This window comes from Ranitomeya variabilis, chromosome 4 (genome assembly GCF_051348905.1).
Source record: "Ranitomeya variabilis isolate aRanVar5 chromosome 4, aRanVar5.hap1, whole genome shotgun sequence".
Taxonomy (NCBI): Eukaryota; Metazoa; Chordata; class Amphibia; order Anura; family Dendrobatidae; genus Ranitomeya; species Ranitomeya variabilis.
This window is the reverse complement of record NC_135235.1, coordinates 655,913,596-655,938,057: the sequence shown is the minus strand read 5'-3', so window position 1 is coordinate 655,938,057 and position 24,462 is coordinate 655,913,596. Positions and strand designations below refer to the sequence as shown.

Here is a 24,462-nt window from a genome sequence, read left to right as displayed (position 1 = left end):
ACAGCCCCTCATCAACCCTCTTCCCCATCATCCACTTTCCCACACAGCCCCTCATCATCAGCCCCCTTTCCCACACAGCCCGATCATCACACCCGTTCCCCGCACAGCCCCTCATCATCACCCCTACCCCCCACAGCCTCTCATCATCAACCCCCTTCCCCAGCACAGTGGATGGGTGTTTCCCTCTCTGTCCTACTAAGTAGCTATTATCTGGAGCTTGCAGTGTCAGTGAGCATTACTCTCTTTTTCACTCTGTAGAGATAATCTTACAACATCATTTTGGACTGAAAGGAGAGAAAGGCAGACATTTTGTTGTTATTAAGGTTGTAAAAAAATCTTTAATAAAATATATCTGATTGCTTGTTTCTCACACCAGAAATATTACTCCAGTGCCTAACTGAAGTACTATTTCTGGTGAGGCGCACGCCGCTAAGAAGATGCACCAAATTAATTAAATAGCGTCTCTTAATGAATTTTGCACATCTTATTGCTGCAGCTTCCTCATTAATACTGGTGTATTTATAACATCAGTCTTAAAGGTAACCGGTCAGCAGGATTGTGCACAGTAACCTACAGACAGTGACAGGTTGGTGCTGTTATACTGATTAAAATGATGCCTTGGTTGATGAAATTCATCTTGCTGTTGTTGTTAATCACAAGATGGATTTCATCAACCAAGGTATCATTGTAATCAGTATAGCGATGCCAACCTGAGACTGTCTGTAGGTTACTGTGCGCAATCCTGCTGACAGATTCCCATTAATGAATCGGAGTCTAAGACTTTTATTTTTACAAAGAAAAAAACAAACAAAAAGGATAGAACTTTGTAATTGTTCATAATATTTATGTAACACCAGAGGTATTGTAAAAGATGAATAACAAAAGGGACCCTGAGTGTCCTAAGTGCCAGATTAATCCATCCTATGTTATTGTTATGCTAGAAAGTGGGTGGTCAAGTTACTGAGACAATTGAGGAAGCCTTTAAAATTAAATCCTATTAAACCCAATATTACAGTTGTGTGAAACAGTGTGTGCCCCCTTCCTGATTTTTATTCTTTTGCAAGTTTGTCACACTTAGATGTTTCAGATCACCAAATACATTTAAATATTAGCCAAAGATAAAACAAGTAAACACAAAATGCAGTTTCTAAATGAAGGTCTTTATTATTGAGGGAAAAAGAAATCAAAACCTACCCCTGTGTGAAAATAACCCCTGTGGTTATGCAGCAGGGCAATGATCAAAACACACGAAGTCCACATCTGAATGGCTTTATAATAAAGTCTGTCACTTTAAAACATTTTGTGTTCACTTGTGTTATCTTAGGGTACTGTCTCACAGTGGCACTTTGATCGCTATGACGGCACGATCCGTGACGTTCCAGCGATATCCATACGATATCGCTGTGTCTGACACGCAGCAGCGATCAGGGACCCCGCTATGAATTGTACGTGGTAGCAGATCGTTTGGAACTTTATTTCGTCGCTGGATCTCCCACTGTCATCGTTGGATCGGTGTGTGTGACACCGATCCAACGATGCGTTCGCTTGTAACCAGGGTAAACATCGGGTTACTAAGCGCAGGGCCGCGCTTAGTAACCCGATGTTTACCCTGGTTACCATCGTAAATGTAAAAAAAAAAAAACAGTACATACTCACATTCCGGTGTCCGTGAGGTCCCTTGCCGTCTGCTTCCCGCACTGACTGACTGCCGGCCGTACAGTAAGAGCAGAGCACAGCGGTGACGTCACCGCTGTGCTCTGCTTTCACTTTAAAGCCGGCAGTCAGTCAGTGCGGGAAGCAGACGGCAAGGGACCTGACGGACACCGGAATGTGAGTATGTACTGTTTGGTTTTTTTACATTTACGATGGTAACCAGGGTAAACATCGGGTTACTAAGCGCGTCCCTGAGCTTAGTAACCCAATGTTTACCCTGGTTACCCGGGGACTTTGGCATCGTTGGTCGCTGGAGAGCTGTCTGTGTGACAGCTCTCCAGCGACCACATAACGACTTACCAATGATCACGGCCAGGTCGTATCGCTGGTCGTGATCGTTGGTAAATCGTTCTGTGAGACAGTACCCTTAGTCTAATATTTAAATTTGTTTGGTGATATGAAACATTTAAGTGTGACAAATATAGGAAGGGGGCAAACACTTTGTCACACCACTATATGAGTATTGGGGGTATAGAAAAGAAAATCAGTTCCTAATGATGGTGGTGAAAACTTACTATACTTTAAAAAATAGATCCCATCAAATTTTTTTACAAAAAAGAAATGGATCAGATATAAATAATTGCAACTGGATCATGTTTATTACTGTAATATACACAAACGAAAGACATTTGTTCAGACATGTAGATTGTGGATTTAAAGAAACCATAACGAATGTCAGATTACAGATGGGTAGATAGGGTGTTACAAAAAAAAAGAGGAAGAAATGTTGTTGTTTTTTGCCTGGGTGAGGGGAGAGGGGGTGTTTTCAATACTCTTGTCCATATAGTGAAAATATAAATATATAACAATATTAAATATGTAATGTTATATTGGTTTTTAGATAAGAGATGTATATTAGGAACTTCATACGCTTTAATTGTAATGTAAGTACTAAGTTGCTTTTCCTTTGTCATTTACTTATTTGTTGAAACGAATTGTCTCTCTTGTGTTGTCTTGCAGTGTTTGTATAAATATATGGTTTCTCCCCTGTATGAGTTCTCTGGTGTTTAACAAGATTTGATTTCTCTGCACAACATTTCCCACATTCTAAACATGAATATGGCTTCTTCCCTGTGTGAAGCATCTGGTGTTTAACAAGATATGATTTATCTGCAAAACATTTCCCACATTCTAAACAGGAATATGGCTTCTTCCCTGTGTGAAGTATCTGGTGTCTAAGAAGACCTGATCTATCTGCAAAATATTTCCCACATTCTGAGCATGAAAAAGGTTTCTCCCCTGTGTGAGTTCTCTGATGTACAACTAAACTCGATTTCTGATTAAAACATTTCCCACATTCTGAACATAAAAAAGGTTTCTCCCCTGTGTGAGTTTTCTGGTGAATAACAAGACGTGATTTCCTTGTAAAACATTTCCCACATTCCACACATGAAAAAGGTCTCTCCCCTGTATGAGTTCTCTGGTGATTAACAAAAGTTGATGTATCTGCAAAACACTTCCCACATTCTGCACATGAAAAAGGTTTCTCCCCTGTGTGAGTTCTTTGATGGACAACCAAACCTGATTTCTGTTGAAAACATTTCCCACATTCTGCGCAAGAATAAGGTTTCTCACCTGTGTGAGTTCTCTGATGGACAACTACATCTGATTTCTGGTGAAAACATTTCCCGCATTGTGCACATGAAAAAGGTTTCTCCCTTGTGTGAGTTCTATGATGTTTAACAAAATTTGATTTATCTGTAAAGCATTTCCCACATTCTGGACATGAATATGGCTTCTCCCCTGTGTGAATTCTTCCATGTCTAACAAGCTCTGATTTGTGGTTAAAATATTTCCCACACACTGCACAAGAAAATCTATTGTCCTTTATAGGATTTTTTTTATAAGTAACACAAGACTTTTTGAGAGAAAAATATTTTCTACTTTCTGCGGTTGATAATGGATTATTTGGGGTAAGAAAAGTTTGATTTTTAATGCCTCTTTTGGGAATTTTATTTTTCTTAATAATTTGTGATGAATCAGAAGGCAGGACCAGTTGAAAAGGATCAGATGATAGATCTTTGCTGTGAATGGTTGATGGAATATCTGGAATGATGGCATTAATTTCAATTATATTTTGTGTGATCGCAAGGTCATCTGATTTAGAAATTGCAGATGTCACTTGTCCCTGTGATCTCCTGATACAGTCATCTGCGAAGAATAAAGATTATTTTAAAATAAAAAGACGTTAAAAATATATTTGTATAACATTTCTAAAATATACATAAAAATTTCAAGTGATTTAGACAAAACCAGTTGACGATCAAACATTAGACCTCTGTGCACGAACAAGTAGAGCCTGATGTTCGACTCAGTTTGTTTGTTCTGCCTGTAAGATCCTGGAATAATACACCAGCAAAAAAAATTCAGATTTTTTTTCATCACTTAAATAGAAAACAAAAAATAAAAAAATTGCATTTTTTCTCAATTTCGTCCCAATTAGTATTTTATTTCCATTTTCATTATATTCTCTGGTAAACAGAATGGTTTCATTCAAAACTACAACTTGTCCCACAAAAAAACAAGCACTAAGAAGTCAATGTTGACAGATAAAAAAACAGTTATGGCTCTTGGAAGAAGACAAAGAATAAACAAAAGTGCAAAAAAGAGAAAAACTCTGGTCCTTAAGGGGTTAGCTTCATTTACTGTTCTGATAATGAACATTTATTATTTTCTGGCATCAACCATAGATGGCTCCAGTACAAGTTCTAACATAATGGACATTTGTAGAATTCTTAATAGAGAAAATATATTTTAGGCTCTTGAAGGTAAAATAACAGATCTTTATATATTACTGTCTTTTTTTCTTTCTAACACCATTTTGTAAGGAATTTATAAAATCTCATGTGGGTGGGCTTCCCGGCCTCCATGTTCCCACTGTGGGATAATACTTATCTCCCTTATTTCTTACAGCGCTGAAATTTGGATAAAAAAGGGAATAATTACTGTTCCAGATATTAATAGAGGGCCTTGTTATACAAGTAGGATGAGAGGATTCAGATTTCTTTCCTTATTTGCAGATAAGACGTTCTATTGTCTTCACCCTATTTTGGGGGAACATTATGGATTATTTATTGTGAAGTGAAATCTGTAAAGGCAGAATTAGTTCCTGTTATACCCAACGGTGGTGCATGTGGATTTATGGACCCACTGTGCCGAGCCTGCCCAGGAAGGGGCGTAACTAAACGGCTACCTGGTGTTTATTGGAGCCCCTGATGTTGGAAACAGACTGGGCTGCAGGTAGCCACCAGGTACCACTCCTGAGGAGATCCCAGTACTGCAGCTGCAGACGTCAGGGGTGAGGTTCACTGACACTGATTAGGGCTAGGGCTAGGTTCAAACACACCAGTCTAGGATACTGGATCAGGAATTGGCTGCACATGGACAGGGAAATAATGTTCAGGCCCTGGCCTCACTGGGACCAGAACACTTTGGGATCAGGACTGGCCTCTCCAGGACCAGGGGACAATGTTCAGGGCCTGGCCGCACCGGGACCAAGGGACTTCACAATCGCACTGGTAGAACTCGTTGCTTGTCGACTCCCTAAGGGAGAGGGAGTCTTTTATACAGGATGATTCTCAGCAATTGGCTCGGAGTCATCTTGCAGATGCTCATGTGGTGCCCCAGGGTCCTGGTCGGCACAGTGACATTGCCTTCCTCACGGGGAGAGTGATGTTACGCTTGGAAGCGATAAAAGATCTTCTTGATCAGGTAATCACTATACATACAACATGTTCACACTCCAGGCCAGAAGGAGGAGCCCTAACCCTGTTTATGGGTGGATTCCCTATATAAATTCTCATTTGGAGGGAAAGTAGGGAGTTCCAGTCAGACAGTGAGTTACAGAAAAGAGGGCAGACCGACAGAGTGTCAGAAGGTCTGAAGGGACCCCGTAGTCCAAAGGACTACAACCCCTGAAGAAGGAGACATACAGAAGGAAAGAACATCGTTCAGTGAGCGTTAATGAGAGCGAAGCACAGGAGTGTGATATCAGGGGAGGACAGCTGCGAATTAACTATTCCCCCTTTGAAGCGCAGATAACCGGTAGCCGGAACACCGAGGTTGTAAGGGACTCTAAGACTTACAGCAGAGAGCGGCAGGACAGCTGAACTGCTAGTTACCAGTCTGCCCTAATACCCAGCAGGCACAGTGACACATAGAGCCCGGGCCATGATAGAGACCCTATAAAAAGGCCCGAGTCACCCGTCATACGGGTTTGTGTCCTATCCTATATCTGGGACAGAGAGAAGAACTGTGAGGACCTTATCAGAAGCCATAGGCAGTAAGGAACTACAACACCACCGCGCTAGAGGAAGGCTTTCATCTCCACCTGGTAAAGGGGAACTCTGGATTCGCTTCCAAGCCGGCAGGACCATGCCTGTACCTGTGATCTGGTGTCCTGGACTGTAGCTGCCTGAAGTCTTCAGTAAACTAGGTAGGGAGACTGTAAATCTGTGTCCTCGTTCCTTACTGTACCATTCACTATCATCCTCCATCTACACACTGGGAGCCCTGGGGATATACTTCACCTGTGGGAAGTTATACCATTTAGCTGCCATATCACCCAAAAGGACCCCTTAATGCAGCGTCAGTCCCCACTGACCGAATACCACAGGTGGCGTCACGAATATAAACTTGATTCAATCTCCCTTTTCCATGGCCGCCCAGGGCCATGGACCGGGTCGCCACCGTGACATCCCCCTGTGAACACTGGACCCGTTACCGGGTACCCTATGGCCCTCACTCACATTATACTAAATGCCTCTCAGCTACAAGTTGAGGGCATTTACTATATGCGCGAACTGCCACTTTAAGAGCAGGTGAGCGAGTGCACTAGGAGGAAAGCCAGGAACTGCGGTGTGTACACTAACAGGAAGCACATCGGGGACCACGCCGAGGGCAGGGGCGGTGAGTAAGTCGGGAACCCTGCATGGAGGGAGAATGGGACATCATACAGGGGCACCAGCAATAGCACTACAGTCCCCTATAAAAACATTTGATGAATCGACTTTCAGAAGAGAATAAATTCTGGGAATCAGATCTTGGATTTATCTTACACAATAGGAAATAATTGTAAATTTGCTAACGTTCTTCTCTACGACACATGAGAGAAAATTTGATTTATGGTTATTCACAGGTTGCACCGTCCCTGGCTTTTATGCAGAAGATCGGATATATTACATATATTCAAAAACCAGCAGAAAGAAGGCAGTGATGTTTACTTGCCCAGGCCTCCAGACAAATGAACTATCGGGATGCAGCAGACCCATGTAGATTAGGCCTCTTTCACACTTCCGTCTTTTTCCTCCCGTCAAAATCCGTCGAGTTTTGAAAAAACAGGATCCTGCAAATTTTTCTGCAGGATCCTGTTTTTTCCCATAGACTTGTATTAGCGACGGATTGTGATGGATGGCCATCCGTTTAATCCGTGCACTGGATCCGTCGGAAAATAGAGGTCCGTTGTGCGGAGAAAACGTTCAGAGGAACGTTTTTCCTGCACGTCGGAAAATCGCTCAGCGACGGGTCCTGTGCTGTCCGTCGTGGGCTATAATGGCAGCCTATGGATGCAGGATCCATCCCTGACCATCAAACACAGGAATCCAGCGACATATCCCATTTTTTTCATTCTGAGCATGCCCAGAAGGATTTTTTTATACCTGAAAATGCAGGCAGGAACTCCTTCGACGTATCCGTCATAACACTGGATGCGTTACACACGTTTTCCACTATTTTCACAACATCCGTCGATACGTCACTTCACTGCATTATGACGCCCCCCCCCCCCCCCGAACGACGGAAGTGTGAAAGAGGCCTAAGATGGCGGCAACACAGGTGCAAAAATACTGATGAAACAACCACTCTCGGACTACCAATCCATGGAGGGGGTGGTAGCATTGCATTTGTCTAGAGGCCTAGACAGGTCTTCCCCTTTGAGATGGGCTCCATTGAACAGCTGACGTGCCCCTAAATGCTGAGTGTGGAATCCCGATCCACCCACAGCTGTTAACCTGTTAAGTGTCGCTGTCCATCTCTGACAGCGGCATTTAACACAACTGCGCCAGAAGTGCATCACTAATACCGCCCATTGGCGCCCGTGTCACATGACCGCGGGTCGCCGATGGGTAGGCAGCAGTCCTCTGTGGTTGTCATTGCCGGATTTCTATGAGTGCCACCCAGCGGTCGGGTGGTCTCCCAAGTATTTGTGACTGCTTGGAGATTTAGTTTTCTTCGCCTCAGCTGCATGATTTTATGGCTGCAGCCAGCTTGATTACATGTGGGGATTCCCTAGCAACCAGGCAACCCCCACATGTACTCAGGCTGGCTAGCAACCGTAAATTATGCAGCTGCGTCAACAAAAACTAAATCTCCGAGCAGTCACAAATACTCGGAGACCACCGGAGCATGCTTGGGAAAACCCGAGCAACAAGTATATTCGCTCATCAGTCATCACTAGTCAGCACTCATAGCAAGTGACCATTTCTGCTACACAGATCGGGGCTGAAGAGAGAGCTAATGCATACAAATATCAAAAGACTGACTATCACTTCCAAATAGAAATCAGATATGAACAGGTGCTTACTAAGAGTAGCCATCTCCATATACAACTAAATAAAAAAAAAGTAGCACACTGTAGCTATAGCATGCAACATGAAATATTAAAATTGAATTGCATTTTTGCACTAGAAAATATGAAAAATTGAGAATACTTAGAAAAGAGTTATGATCTTTCATAGGTTTATTTATATTTTTAAAATAGTTAGAAAACCATGCATCATTTACTTTACACTTCACAAATACTTGTTACATTGTGGGGGTAATCGGTATATCACATAAAATCCCAAGACAATGCATTCATATTTGCGTGTGTAACATTAAAAAATGTGGAAAAGTTAATGGGGTACGAATACTTTTTTCATAGCATTGTACATGCGGTATCAATGTTGTTTGAACCATATTAGCAAATGACAAAACACATTATCCTTTCTGACAAATGGTATATTAGCGGCTTCCTATCCTTTACTGAAACGTGAATCCACTTTACTGGGTATCTTGCACTTTAATATATCTTGTTGGGGTGGGAGGGATCAGGAACCAGTGGGCTACTTGTGTGTATTCTAATGTTTATAATTTAAGGAAGAAAGTGGCAGCACTGACCGATCTTCGAAGCAGGTTAATCTTTATTGCATTAAAATCTTCACGGCTCGGGAGTGCACATACAACGAAGTTGTTTTTAATCAGTCGTACTGTGAATGGGAAGAGTGGGACTGGGAGGAGGCGTGCCTGCAGCATAAATCACTTCGAGCGTCACGTCCGTCGATTCACAAACCCGTTTAAGCGCCTGAGAAGCGTGAAACGGCCGTCGTTTGAGCTTGTACACTTCGTTGTATGTGCACCCCCGAGCCGTGAAGATTTTAATGCAATAAAGATTAACCTGCTTTGAAGATCCTGAATTTTGTTGGGCAATTTCTCCTGAGTACACCGATACCTCACATGTGGGGGTAAACCACTGTTTGGGCACATGGTAAGGCTCGGAAGGGAAGGAGCGCCATTTGACTTTTTGAATGGAAAATTAGCTCCAATCGTTAGCGGACACCATGTCGCGTTTGGAGAGCCCCTGTGTGCCTAAACATTGGAGCTCCCCCACAAGTGACCCCATTTTGGAAACTAGACCTCCCAAGGAACTAATCTAGATGTGTGGTGAGCACTTTGAACCCCCAAGTACTTCACAGAAGTTTATACCGCAGAGCCGTGAAAATAAAAAATAATTTTTCTTTCCTCAAAAATGATTTTTAGCCCAGAATTTTTTATTTTTCCAAGGGTAACAGGAGAAATTGGACCCCAAATGTTTTTGTCCAGTTTGTCCTGAGTACGATGATACCCCATATGTGGGGGTAAACCACTGTTTGGGCGCACGGCAGGGCTCGGAAGGGAAGGCATGCCATTTGGATTTTTGAATGGAAGATTAGCTCCAATCATTAGCGGACACCATGTCGCGTTTGGAGAGCCCCTGTGTGCCTAAACATTGGAGCTCCCCCACAAGTGACCCCATTTTGGAAACTAGACCTCCCAAGGAACTAATCTAGATGTGTGGTGAGCACTTTGAACCCCCAAGTGCTTCACAGAAGTTTATAACGCAGAGCCATGAAAATAAAAAATCATTTTTCTTTCCTTAAAAATGATGTTTTAGCAAGCAATTTTTTATTTTCACAAGGGTAACAGGAGAAATTGGACCCCAATAGTTGTTACCCAGTTTGTCCTGAGTACACTGATACCCCATATGTGGGGGTAAACCACTGTTTGGGCACAAGTCAGGGCTCGGAAGGGAGGTAGTGACGTTTTGAAATGCAGGCTTTGATGGAGTGTTCTGCGTGCGTCACATTCCATTTGCAGAGCCCCTGATGTGCCTAAACAGTAGAAACCCCCCACAAGTGACCCCATTTTGGAAACTAGACCCCCCAAGAAACTTATCTAGATATGTGGTGAGCACTTTGAAGCCCCAAATGCTTCACAGAAGTTTACAACGCACAGCCGTGAAAATAAAAAATCATTTTTCTTCCCTTAAAAATGATGTTTTAGCAAGCAATTTTTTATTTTCACAAGGGTAACAGGAGAAATTGGACCCCAATAATTGTTGCCCAGTTTGTCCTGAGTATGCTGGTACCCCATATGTGGGGGTAAACCACTGTTTGGGCACACGTCGGGGCTCGGAAGGGAGGGAGCACCATTTGACTTTTTGAACGCAAGATTGGCTGGAATCAATGGTGGCGCCACGTTGCGTTTGGAGACCCCTGATGTGCCTAAACAGTGGAAACCCCTCAATTCTAACTCCAACACTAACCCAACACACCGCTAACCCTAATCCCAACCCTAACCCCAACACACCAACCCTAATCCCAACTCTAGCCATAACCCTAATCACAACCCAACCCCAACACACCCCTAACCACAACCCTAACCCTAATCCCAACCCTAACCCTAATCTCAACCCTAACCCCAACCCTAACCACAACTTTAACCCCAACACACCCCTAACCCTAACCATAACCCTAACCACAAGCCTATTCTTAATCCTATTTCCAACCCTAGCCCTAATTCCAACCCTAACTCTAATTCCAACCCTAACCCTAAGGCTATGTGCCCACGTTGCGGATTCGTGTGAGATTTTTCCGCACCATTTTTGAAAAATCCGCAGGTAAAAGGCACTGCGTTTTACCTGCGGATTTACCGCGGATTTCCAGTGTTTTTTATGGGGATTTCACCTGCGGATTCCTATTGAGGAACAGCTGTAAAACGCTGCGAAATCCGCACAAAGAATTGACATGCTGCGGAAAATACAGCGCAGCATTTCCGCGCGGTATTTTCCGCACCATGGGCACAGCGGATTTGGTTTTCCATAGGTTTACATGGTACTGTAAACCTGATGGAACACTGCTATGAATCCGCAGCGGCCAATCCGCTGCGGATCCGCAGCCAAATCCGCACCGTGTGCACATAGCCTAATTCTTACGCTAACCCTAGTTCTAACCCTAACCCTACCCCTAACCCTAGTTCTAACCCTAGTTCTAACCCTAACCCTAGTGCAAAAAAAAAAATATTTTCTTTATTTTATTATTGTCCCTACCTATGGGGGTGATAAAGGGGGGGGGGTCATTTACTATTTTTTTATTTTGATCACTGTGATAAGTTTACCACAGTGATCAAAATGTACATGGAACGCATCTGCCGGCCGGCAGATTCGGCGGGCGTACTGCGCATGCGCCCGCCATTTTGGAAGATGGCGGCGCCCAGGGAGAAGACAGACCGACTTCGGGAGGCTCGGTAAGTAAGAGGGGGTGGTGAGGGGGTGGATCGGAACACAGGGGGGGGGATCGGAGGACGGGGGGAGCGGACAGGGGGGTAACGGACAGAACGGAGGACTGGGGAGGAGATCGGGGGTGGGGGGGGCAGAACATGATTTCCAGCCATGGCAGATGCTATTGCAGCATCGGCCATGGCTGGATTGCAATATTTCACCATTTTCATAGGTGAAATATTGCAAATTGCTCTGATTGGCTGTTGCACTTTCAACAGCCAATCAGAGCGATCGTAGCCACGTGGGGGCAAAGCCACCCCCCCTGGGCTGAAGTACAACTCCCCCTCTCCCTGCAGATCGGGTGAAATAGGAGTTAACCCTTTCACCCGATCTGCAGGGACGCGATCATTCCATGACGCCACATAGGCGTCATGGGTCGGATTGTCACCGACTATCATGACGCCTACGTGGCGTCAAAGGTCGGGAAGGGGTTAAGCTTATGAACCTCGCTGAGAGAGAGATCAAGTTATTCTGGACAAATAATTCCTTGAGCTCATATGTTGAAAGTGGGAGAGTCCCTCGAGGCCTGAGGGTCTGGAAAGATATTTCACACTTCACAAATGATCCGAACTTTTGGACCCAATGGGAGCAGATTATGCTCAAATGTTCGCAGGACCTGTTACAATTAGTTTTAAAATCAAACATACAGAACTATGAGCAAATTAATATGGAGATGCAGAAAACGCAAACAGAACTAAAAAGTAGATTAACCGAAAATCAGTGGACACAGCTGAATAAAAAAATGGACATGAAACTTATCCAGATACAAGCAGATATTAAACAGAAAAAGCGGGATAAATTTATCCGCGATAAGAATGACTTTGAATCGGGACAGGTGTTCACATGGAACAAACTACAAAAAACGGATAAGACACGCAGTAACAATTTTGAGAGATCTAGCAAATAGGAAATTTGGGAGACGTAATACATTCCGGAGGAGAGATTACATAACTACAGAGTCGGATTCAAGTCTCAGTGAAGGAGCAGTTGCCTCAGGAGGTTCTGTAGAAGGACTATCTACAGGGGAAACCGTCGAGATGGATTTCCCTTTAGGAGGAGAACGCGCCGAGGAGGAAAGAGGAGGCGGTTTTGCACAGAATCGCAAAAGAAAAAATGTCTCGCGGAGACAGAAATAATAGAAGAACCCCTTGACCAGCATGTGGTTAATCTGACTAGCCACCCTCTCAATGCTTCTCACCTTTCTTTGTTGGCGAAGGGCCTTAACTATTGCATTCCCAAGAAGAACCCTGTACCCCTTCATACCATGTAGCATCCATAACACCATTTACTGGGGGGGGGGGGGGGGGTAGCATCTAAATACATGCCCCCCACTTCCCCTGGTAACGTCATCGATCTGCTTGAGACACAAGTATAAAAAGATATAGAGGCACTCATATACCAGAAGGCTCCATCTAATCTCACTTCTATGGAAAAGGGTGCATTGAAAGAAATAGCCGGGTGGGAAGATACCATAGTACGGCCAGCAGATAAAGGGGGTAAGACGGTTTTAATCCCTAGAGAGATGTACATCAGGGAAGCTAACAGACAGTTGGCAGATGGGAGCACGTATAGGAGGCTTCAAGGCGACCCCACATATAAATATAAGGGTGAATTGAGATCTTTGTTAAGAAAAGCGGTGGAAACTAATGTCATCTCACAGAAGAAAGCTGAAAAACTGCTGCTGGAGTTCCCCACGAAACCACATTGGTACCACGTCCCTAAGATACATAAGGCGACCATGGATCCACCGGGCCGACCCATTGTGTCTGGGGTGGGGTCCCTCACAGAACCACACTCCAAGTATATTGATTGGTTGTTGCAACCATTATTGACAAGCATCCCCTCATATACAAAAGATACCAACTCTTTTTTGACGTATATTAAACAATTTAATTGGCAACCTGGTTTTATGTTAGCCTCAGTGGATGTAGTCAATTTATATACGCGTATTCCCCAGAGAGGGGGAGTGGAGTCTATACGCCAGATTTTGAGTACTACTAATAGGGATCGCCATTTTATTGATTTCATCTGTGATGGCCTTATGTTCATTTTGACACATAATGCGTTCATGTTTATGGACCTCTGGTACATACAGATCATTGGTACCACCATGGGGACTCCGGCAGCTTCTACATTCGCTAACCTATTTTTAGGTCATTTTGAAGAGGTATACATCTATTCAGCGGGTAATGCATTTTTAAAACATATTAAGCTGTACCTCAGATATGTCGACATGTTCTTTGTGTGGGATGGACCTGAGGAGAGTTTCGCCCAATTCGTTACCTACGCTACCATGGGAATGTCATTCACGTCAAGTTTTGGGGGGTCACATTTAGATTTTTTAGATGCGTCTCTACAAATTAAAGGAGAACTGTGTACCTCTCTATACCGCAAACCGGTGGCCACCAATTCAGTCATGCATTACAACAGTTACCACCCGAATCATACGAAACGCTCATTATCCTATAGCCAGCTCTTGAGAACACGCAGAGCTAATAACACACAAGAGGGCTTTAACCGGCAGTCTCGAGAGTTAGGTCGGAGACTGAAGGATAGAGGGTACCCAGACAAAGTTTGGGAAGAAGCAGTGAGTAAAATGAGTGATAGGAGTACTGATAATATTCAAGGCACATAAAGTACAAAAGAAAAATGATTCACATTTTGCTTCCAATATGGCCCCATGGATAAACATATAAGAGCAGCCATTAGAAAAAATTGGCATCTCCTGGGTAAGGACAAGGATTTAACAGCAGTTGCAGCCAGGGGCCCTTTAATTTCAAATAGACGTAGCATCAGGGTAAGGGATATTTTGGTACGGAATTGTATCATGAAAGATAAGACAAATAATTGGCTTAAGTCGAGTACCCCAAAAGGGAATTACCGTTGTGGGCACTGTATATATTGTCAATACCATGTTACAGGCAGCATCTTGAATATAGGACCTGTCACACATAAAGTAACTCAATTTATATCCTGTAAAACCGATTACGTTGTATATGTGGTGTTCTGCCCATGTGGGCGGATACTACATAGGCAAAACAATAAGACATATGTATTTACGTTTTAAGGGAACATTTTAAGTCTATAACATCGGTAAGGGTGTTCCAAGGTTGATTAGCCATATTCAGGAAGTGCATGAGGGGAACCCCAGGGTGATGACATTTGCTGGCATAGAAAAAGTTATACCATCTACTGTAGAAGAGGGGGTGACCTCCATAACTTACTATTAAGAAGGGAAGCAAGATGGATAATGCGGACAGGAGCTATGGGGCCCGCAGGCTTAAATGATAAGGTAGACATGTCGATATTTTTGTGACCAGGTTAATCTGCACTCCTTCCGTATAATATATTAATATAAACGTATTTTCGTCTTCTCTCAAAATTTGAGCTATGTTGTAATGTTTGTATTGGATGTTAGTGATATCGGTGAAATATACTTAATAGTTAGTGGGGGCTAGCATCCTAATGTTATAAGAGATAGTCAGGTCCGATATAGCTGAACAGTTATCCGGTAATTATTTGATCTAAGGATATATAATTTCGCCTCATAATGCTTTAAATACTGGGTTTAGTATATGTAACACGCAAGTTTAATATAGCGTTCACTTATTGAATGATTTTGTATTGTTTTTAGTTGTTTTTAGTCAGTCTTACTGTGAATGGGCAGAGTGGGACTGGGAGGAGGCGTGCCTGCAGCATAAATCACTTCAAGCGTCACGTCCGTCCATTCACAAACCCTTTGAAGCGCCTGAGAAGCGCGAAACGGCCGTCGTTTGAGCTTGTACACTTCGTTGTATGTGCACCCCCGAGCCGTGAAGATTTTAATGCAATAAAGATTAACCTGCTTTGAAGATCGGTGAGTGCTGCCACTTTCTTCCTTAAATGATTTACATCAGCATGTCTTCTGAGGCTTAACACCCGAGATCAGCTGGCCAGCGTCTGCTGAAAGCCAGTGTGTTCACGGAGCATGAAATTGGATGCTGCGGTCAGCTGTTTTCTTACTGAGTGATTCTAATGTTTATATTCAAAATCTTCCAATAAAAAACATCTGATTTCAATAAAAAAAATCTAAATGTCTCAATTGTAACTCAGAGGCGGCAGATCTCATGTATTGGGACTGTCGGGTAATTAGGGAACCATTTGTTGCTAAGAGGCTGAATATCGTTTCGCCATTTCATCTTTTTTATAGGAGTCAAGATGGATTGTCCTACTAAGGATCTAATTACTTCACAGTTGTTATCTGCAAGGGGAAGGATTTTTAAGGACTGGATAACTTCTAAAAATATAATTTCCAATAAGAGCTTGAGCCAAGTTACATGTCCCAATAAATTAATTGCTAGGATAAATTAAAGCAACAAAGTTTGGAAATATGGGTAATTGATTGAACGGTGTTCTCTTTTCTCTCGTCTGACTGGGGGGTGTCAGGGATGCGTTTAAATCAAAAAGAAAGGAGGAAAAAAATTATAATTGTATATGTGTCTGTTTATATATGAGCATATAAATAAAAAGGTCTTGGACTAGTGACTCATTGTAAGAAAAGCCCACCATACGGATTATATTTTTCTTCACATGATTTTCTATGTTGTCAGCACATTCTACGTACACTGTCATTGGGCTTTGCAGTTTAGAGATCTGGGAAGGTAAGGGTCAGCATCTCCTAATTCTAGGAACTAGTGTGCCCTCTCCGGGCAGTAAGCTCTGGCCGGGACAGGTCTCGCTCCAACAGAAGAACTTCTAATGCCCAAAGTAATCAGGACAGTTTGGTTTAGCAGGAGAATGGTGACTGGTTGATTGTGATATGGCTGGACTACACCGAAGATAAGATAGCCACATCCAGTGACTGAAAAGAATCTGTGACTTCTCTGCATTTAGTGGTTACTACTCACCTGGGTAGTCATCTGTTGGAATCTCCTCCTTACACCACTCATCACCCCACACATATGTCTCTGTAGTATAAATATTGGTCAGTTCTTTACCCTGAAACAAATATTGTACAAGTCACAGACAGATGGAGAAGTCACATCTATGATCAGCTCTAATCCTGCCATCTCCACCGTTCTCTTTACACAAGTATAAAACATATAATACTGATGGATAAAACAAGACCTTCACAGCCATCTACACATCATAGGGGAGATCTCATGTCACCTTCTCTCCATCTACCTGATGATCCTGAGGAACATTGGGATTTTCTTGTTTACAGTTCTGAGGTAGAAGAGGACGGGGACATCTCTCTGGTGTTGTCCTCTTACTGGATAGAACTGGAGGAAACACATATAGGGACTGAATTCATTCTTTACATACAGATAATTATAGGCCATGTGTATTTAGCACTGTCTATTACCTGGTGATGTGAGGGACTGGGGATCCTCCATCATGACGTCCTTGTACAGATCTTTGGGTCCTTCTAAATACTCCCACTCCTCCATTGAGAAATAGACAGCAACATCCTGACACCTTATAGGAACCTGACAAATACAATGATACAGTCATCCCCCAATCCCTTCATAGTGTTACTATATAATTTCCCAGTAGTGTCACCTCTCTAGTCAGCAGCTCAATCATCTTGTAGGCAAGTTCTAGGATCTTCTGGTCATTGATGTCCTCATTTTTCAGGGGGCGAGGTGGAGGCCCTGTCATTGGGCTCAGGGGTCTTCCCCATCCGTCAGACACAGGGACCTGACAGCGCTCACTACAGGTCTTCTTCACTACTGTGTAATCCTGGTTATGGAGAGACACATTAATAAATCTCACTACGGACATTTCCAGAGTCCTCACCTCTCCAGTTCTGTCCATCTGTTATTCCCATAGATAAGAATGATGTAATGTGACTTCATTAAAATCTCTCACCTCTCCAGTAAGATGGAGGAGTATCTCTAGGGTTAGGTGTAATATCATCTCCGCCATCTTGTCTCTGTCCCTATCCATCCTTGTTGTGTCCATCAGGAAAATTCTCTTATATAGAAGGTCTCCACTGAGGATCCAATATTCAAGGGATCTGAATGTGGAGAAGATAACGATGCAACATCATAAAGAATCCATGTAATAATACAATCACTGGAGATAATAAAAGAACATATGAGGAGATATAACATGTAGATGTTGTATTGTTAGTTCGTATACATGGGAACATTAGTTGCAGGGGCGGACACTGACAGCTTGGGGCCCCTGTGCGAGGAATGTGTCTGGGCCCCCTTCATTTTATGCAACAAACCTACATATATTGTAGGGATTTCACTCACTCAGGTGCGACGGCTGACACTTAGGAGGCAGGTTCCAACAAAAATTCAAAGGTTTATTGCTTCATAAACCAGTTTAGCATAAACAGGAAAACAAATAGCCTTTAACTCAGGCAAAAGGGAAAAAACAACTGTCCATTCCTTCAGGCTCAGTGCTGGAGCCTTAACACACTGGAGGCTAGCAGCTCCACACATATCCCCCATCGACTACACACCCTTTAGCCATGCTACAATATATATATATATATATATATATATATATATATATATATATATATATATATATATATATATATATATATATATATATATATATATATATATATATATATATATATATATATATATATATATATATACACATACACATACATATATATATATATATATATATATATATATATATATATATATATATATATATATATATATATATGTATATATATAGTAACACACATACATGTATATACATATTACATAGTCTTCATTATTATGTATATTGCCGTCCCTTATTATACAGTGCCCTCTCCTGTTATGTACAGTACCGTCCCTTACATACCGGATTATATAGAGCCCTGTCTTTATTACATACCGTCCTGTCTTGTTAGATGTGTAATACAATGATGGCTGATGGAGCGTGGGAAAGCTTCTTTTCTAATGAAGAAGCTGATGGACTGGTCGTCTGGTCACTGGCTCCTCCATCAGCAGTCATTTTATATCTAAAAAGAGAAGGGACTATAATAAAAGAGGGCGCTGTGAATAACAAAAATCACAAGAATACACTATGTAAGATACAGCACTGTACATAACAGCAGAGGAAGCTGTATAATAAGGGACAGCACCATATATAACTAGAGAGGATGGTACGTAATAAAGGATGGTGTTATACATAATAAAAGAGAAAGATATGTAACTAAGGATGGTGTTATACAGAATTAGTGAGTACACTATATACTAAGGGACTGTGTTAAGGTACTGTCACACAGTGCAATTTTCGTCGCTACGACGGCACGATCCGTGACGTCGCAGCGTCGTATGATTATCGCTCCAGCGTCGTAGACTGCGGTCACACGTTGCAATCACGGCGCTGGAGCGATGCCGAAGTCCCCGGGTAACCAGTGTAAACATCGGGTAACTAAGCGCAGGGCCGCGCTTAGTAACGCGATGTTTACCCTGGTTACCATCGTAAACGTTAAAAAAACAAACAGTACATACTTACATTCCGGTGTCTGTCCCCGGCGTCTCAGCTTCTCTCCACTGTGTAAGCACCATAGCCGGAAAGCAGAGCGGTGACGTCACCGCGTCACCGCTGTGTTCGCTTTCCGGCCGGCAGGCGCTCACACAGTGCAGAGAAGCTGAGACGCCGGGGACAGACACCGGAATGTAAGTATGTACTGTTTGTTTTTTTAACGTTTACGCTGGTAACCAGGGTAAACATCGGGTTACTAAGCGCGGCCCTGCGCTTAGTTACCCGATGTTTACCCTGGTTACAAGCGAACACATCGCTGGATCGCTGTCACACACAACGATCCAGCGATGTCAGCGGGTGATCAAGCGACGAAAGAAAGTTCCACACGATCTGCTACGACGTACGATTCTCAGCGTGATGTCTGATCGCAGTAGCGTGTCAGACACTGCGATATCGTAACGATATCGCTAGAACGTCACGAATCGTACCGTCGTAGCGATCAAAATTGCACTGTGTGACAGTACCCTTAGACATGATAAGTGATAATGTCTTCCTCCACCTCCCCCTATTTCTAAGTCCATTATAAATCCCCCTTCATCCCATCCCAATCCCCACACCCGTCATTGTCCTCCTCCCCCCATCCCATTATTGTCCTCTCCCCACCTCTTCATTGCCCATTCCACCACCTCCATCATTTCCTCCTCCCCACTACCCACATTATTGCCCTTTCCACCACCATCATTGCTTTTTCCCCTACCACCCCATCATGGTCCTCTCCATCACTCCCATCACTGCCCTTTCCACCACCTCCATCATTGCCTTCTTCCCCGCCACTCCCATCATTGTCTTTTCCACTACCACCATCATTGTCTTCTCCCCCACCCCATCATTGCTCTTTCCACCACCTCCATCATTGTCCCTTCCACTACCACCATCATTGCATTCTCCCTCATCACCCCATCATTGTCCTTTCCACCACGTCCATCATTCCTTTCTCCCCTACCACCCTATCATTGCCCTCTCCATCACTCCCATCATTGCCCTTTCCACCAATCCCATCATTGTCTTTTCCAGGACCACCATCATTACCTTTTTCCCCACCCCCTTCATTTCCTCCTCACCCACCATCCCCATCATTGCCCTTTCCACCACCATCCTTGCCCATTCCACCACCACCATCATTTCCTCCCCCCTCCACCCCCATTATTGCCCTTTCCACACCATAATCATTGCCCATTCCACCAAGTCCATCATTTCCTCCTCCCCCACCATTCCCATCATTGCCCTCTCCATCACCCCATCATTGCCTTCTCTCCATCAGCCCCATCATTGCCCTCTCCTCCACCTACACACACAGCACCATTCACCTCTCTGCACATTCCCACGCAGAACTACGCATGCACACGCACAAACACACACAGACAAAACACCTCTCACCTGTCCGCATGATTTCCCGCAGCTGAAGCATCACCATCGGCAGCTTCCCCTCTCTGGCACAGCTGACCGCTGAATGATGACGTCATCCAGCAGCACTGCTGTCTGTGCGAGAGGAAGCATGGGCAGGAAGGGCGGATCCCTGCAGCTCCGCTCTGTTGCTATTTTCTCTTGTAGGTAGCGGAGCTGCAGGGATCTCTCCCTGCCCTCCGCACATGAAGGAAATCTGGCCAGGAGACCCTTGGGGCCAGATAAACAGGCCAGATTGCCCTCATTATTAGCCACCCTGCAGGGGCCCCCCTCCACCTCTGTGCCCCGATGCAGCCACGCAGGCTGCACATGCGGTATGTCCACCCATGATTAGTTGAATTGGTGACAGTCAGCTTTTCTACTGCCTATTTTGTTCACTGCTCCATCTGCTGACTGGCTGTACATACCTTATGTGACCAGTGCTCACAGAAGCTTCTGTATTCTCTTGTTTGTGTATTATGCAGTTATGGCACCTTGCTCACACTTGCTTTATTCTATGCAGAGGTGCAGGGTAGTTTTTTGTAGTTTACTATTGAAGGTTGTTATTGCCTCCATTTCCGACTGAGCACTCCTCCAATCAGTCTAAGGCTATATTTAATTAATGCTGGATGCTACTCGCCCTTCAACTTTGTAGAAAATAGCCCCAGAGGGACATGTTGGATAAATGTTAGGTTTAGGGTCCCATTAACCCCTTAGCGACCGCCAATTCACATGAAAACAGCGGCCGCTAAGGGTACTTATTCCCTCATTGCAGTTTTAAAAGGGCCATCGGGAATAAGGCTATAGCTCTCCCCCAGAGAACATAATAAGAGCCAAATTTTCCAGTGTCTGATGAAAAAAAAAACAAGAAAAAAACGGGTATTACTTACTTCGTAATGTGTTTTTTCATGACCAATGACGGCACCACGAGAGAGGTGATCCGCCCTTCAAGGACAGGAAACCTTAAAAAATAATACATTCCTTATATTTCTTGGCTACCATCACCCAAGTGAGGGCCTAACTATAACAACGCACCGAACCAAAACTGTGATCAATAGGGAGATAATATAAGGGTGCAATCATGGGTCATGAAAAAACACACTGCCAGGTAAGTAATACCCGTGTTTTTCCTTCACCTATGACGGCACCACGAGAGAATTACAGAAATTTGTAGTTTCGTAGGGAGGGATCACCTTCACCTCCTGTAACATCCTTCTCCCAAATGTGAGGTCAGACGATGCAGACAGATCTAACCTGTAGTGTCTGAAGAAGGTAGAAGAAGAGGACCAAGTGGCAGCTTTACAGATCTGGTCGATGGAAGCATCTGCTCTCCCTTCTCAGGATGTTGCCATGGCTCTCGTGGAATGGGCCTTCAGACCTTCTGGTACAGCCCTGCCTGCCCTACTATACGCTAGTCTAATGGCCTCTCTGACCCATCTAGCTCTAGTTTGTTTAGCGAGTTTAAGGCCCCTCCTTCACATGTGAAACAAGACAAACAAGGCCAGGTGACAGAACCCTGGAGAAAGCACTGTAGAAGACACCTCCTAACATCCAGGCAATGAAGCCCCTCTGGTTACTCGGGTTAGGACAAAAGGATGGTAGAATTATTTCCTGAGCCCTATGGAACTTTGACACCACTTTGGGGAGATAAGCTGGGTCTAATCTTAATACAATTCTGTCATCCTTGACCTGAGTGTGGGGAGGGTCTGCTGATAATGTCTGCAAGTCACCTACTCTACAGGCCGAATAAGGCTGTCTTTAATGTAATTAACCTTTCTGACACCATGTTCAATGGTTCAAAGGGACTCTGTGTCAAGGCTGATAACACTAGATGTAGATCCCAAGGAGGAGGTGTAGGAGATGGAACAGAGTTTGCTCTACTACAGGCCCTGATAAACCTTGCCACCCATCTATCATTCGCCAGGTCACAGTTAAATAATGCCGCCAACGCCGAAACCTGCACCTTGAGGGTACTGACTGCTAATCCCAACTCTAAACCCTTCTGCAGAAATTCTAGTATGGCTACTATCGGGATTACCCCCTCCCATATTCGCCCTGTGACAGATAAAAATGTATTCCAAATCCTCCCATAAATTCTGGTGGTTATTGGCTTCTTGATACTAAGCAGTGTAGACATTAACCCTGCTGAGAAGCCCTTCTTCTCTAGCAGTGACCTCTCAAATTCCAGGCTCTTAAATGCAGCCCGGACTTCTGAGGATGACGGAAGGGTCCCTGTGTTAGAAGGTCCTGGTCCTCTGGGAGTACCCAAGGATCCTACATGGACATTGTCCAGTAGAACCATGGCCTCTTTGGCCAAAACGGAGCTATCAAAATTACTCTGGCTTTGTCCTCCCTGATCTTTCTCAATACTGCCAGTATGAGGCATATTGGGGAAAGGCATATAGGAGATCTGATGTCCATTCTATTCTGAAGGAGTCTACCGCCAGTGGCCGGTCTGCTGGACTTAGGGAACAAAATTTCTGAACTCTCCTGTTGGCCCTGAAGAAAAGAGATCCATTCTGGGCCGCCCCCACATGTCTACAATCTGTTTGAAAATTGACTCTTTTAGGGACCATTCTCCTTGTCTCAACTGATTGCGGCTTACAAAGTCTGCCTTCAGGTTGTCTACTCCTCGGATATGCAGGGCCAATATTGACAAGAAATGATGTTCTGCCAGACATAAGATCCTTTTTGTTATCTGCAGTAGTGTTCGAGACCGGGTGCCCCCTTGGTGATTTATTTAAGCTACTGCCGACTGGTTGTCTGATAGGACTCTTACATATTGTCCTCCCAGATGTGGTAAGAACCCGTTTAGTGCTCTTTCGACCGCCAGCTGTTCCCATTCGTTTGATGACAGATCCCTTTCCTTCTGGGCCCAGGATTCCTGGAGCCATAGGGAGCCTAGGTGGGCTTCCCACCCCCAGGGACTGGCGTCCGTTGTGCCTACCCTGGAAGCTCTGTATACCCAGGGTACTCCTCTCAGGGCTCATTCGATTTGCAACCACCAACTGAGTGACTGTACTACGGAGTCTGGGAGGGTGAGCTTTTGATCCAATTGACCCTGCAGTACTAGATCGTTTTGTAGTATGCACCACTGTAGCTCTCTTGTATCGAACTGGGCCCAATTCACCACTGGTATGCAGGTTAGGGACCCCAGCAATGACATCACTTTTCTGAGAGTCTTTTCCGGCTTCTTTATTGATGTCAAGATTAACTGTTTGTTTTTTACTCTTTCTCCTCTGGGAGGCGATACTCCTGTGACACAATCTATTAGTAGGCCCAAGAACATCTGTACCGTTGCCGGTTTCAGTCTGGATTTTTTTTATATTTAGCTGCCATGCCAGCTTCTGTAATGTGTCCATAACTATCCTGACAATGAGAAATTTTTTTCCCCACAATCAGGAAGTTGTCCAGATATGGTATTATTAGAACATCATTCTCTCTGAGATGTGCCGTGACTTCTGAAATCAGCTTCGTGAACACCCGAGGGGCTATATCTAACCCAAAGGGCAGGGCTCTGGATTGAAAACTGTTTATCCGAGACCTCATCTGTACTGCCACCCTGAGGAACCGGTGATCCTGCTGGCAGATGGAAGCGTGATAATATGCGTCCAACCCTACCTCTTCCTCTAGGCTTTGTTGTTTTCTTGAGAGGGCTGTACCGGGGTCTGTGTGTACCTCTGTGGCGGCAGCGTGTGGAACCTCAATTTTAGGCTCAATCCCACGATCTGCCAAATCCAAGTGCTGGATGAAATCCTCTCCCAGGTGAGGAGAAAGTGAGAGATCCTCACTCCTACCTGGGAGAAGCAGTCATTGGGGGGCTTCTTGGTGTCTGGAGGGCTTGCCGAAGTAAAATTCTCTCCCTCCCTTGGATCGCTTGTCAGTCCTGTCTCCGTCTCGGTCTCTGTACTGCTGCCTCCTGGATCTGCGACCCCTTCAAAAGGAGTGTCGAAAAGATGGAAATGGCTGTTTAGGAAAACCTTTCTTTTTATCTCCGGCCTTCTCCAGCACTTCATCCTGTGCCG

At 44.1% G+C, this 24,462-nt stretch overlaps 1 protein-coding gene across 4 annotated transcripts in view; it reads right to left on the bottom strand.

The window, feature by feature from the left end:
* Positions 1-2,203: 2,203 nt before the first annotated feature.
* The window catches only part of LOC143767468 (uncharacterized), a 102,533-nt gene continuing 80,274 nt past the window's right edge, over positions 2,204-24,462 (bottom strand). For 2 of the 4 annotated variants that reach the window (XM_077255833.1, XM_077255834.1), the window contains exons 2-8: positions 18,398-18,524; positions 17,417-17,564; positions 17,108-17,287; positions 16,911-17,034; positions 16,730-16,827; positions 16,453-16,543; positions 2,216-3,864 (exon numbers count right to left, since the gene is read on the bottom strand). In XM_077255833.1, coding sequence (XP_077111948.1) covers positions 2,624-3,864; positions 16,453-16,543; positions 16,730-16,827; positions 16,911-17,034; positions 17,108-17,287; positions 17,417-17,509 — 1,827 coding nt within the window. In that variant the 5' untranslated portion in view covers positions 17,510-17,564; positions 18,398-18,524 and the 3' untranslated portion in view covers positions 2,216-2,623. Of the gene's footprint in view, positions 3,865-16,452; positions 16,544-16,729; positions 16,828-16,910; positions 17,035-17,107; positions 17,288-17,416; positions 17,565-18,397; positions 18,525-24,462 lie in introns of all 4 variants that reach the window. The other 2 variants (XM_077255835.1, XM_077255832.1) reach the window with 2 other exon arrangements.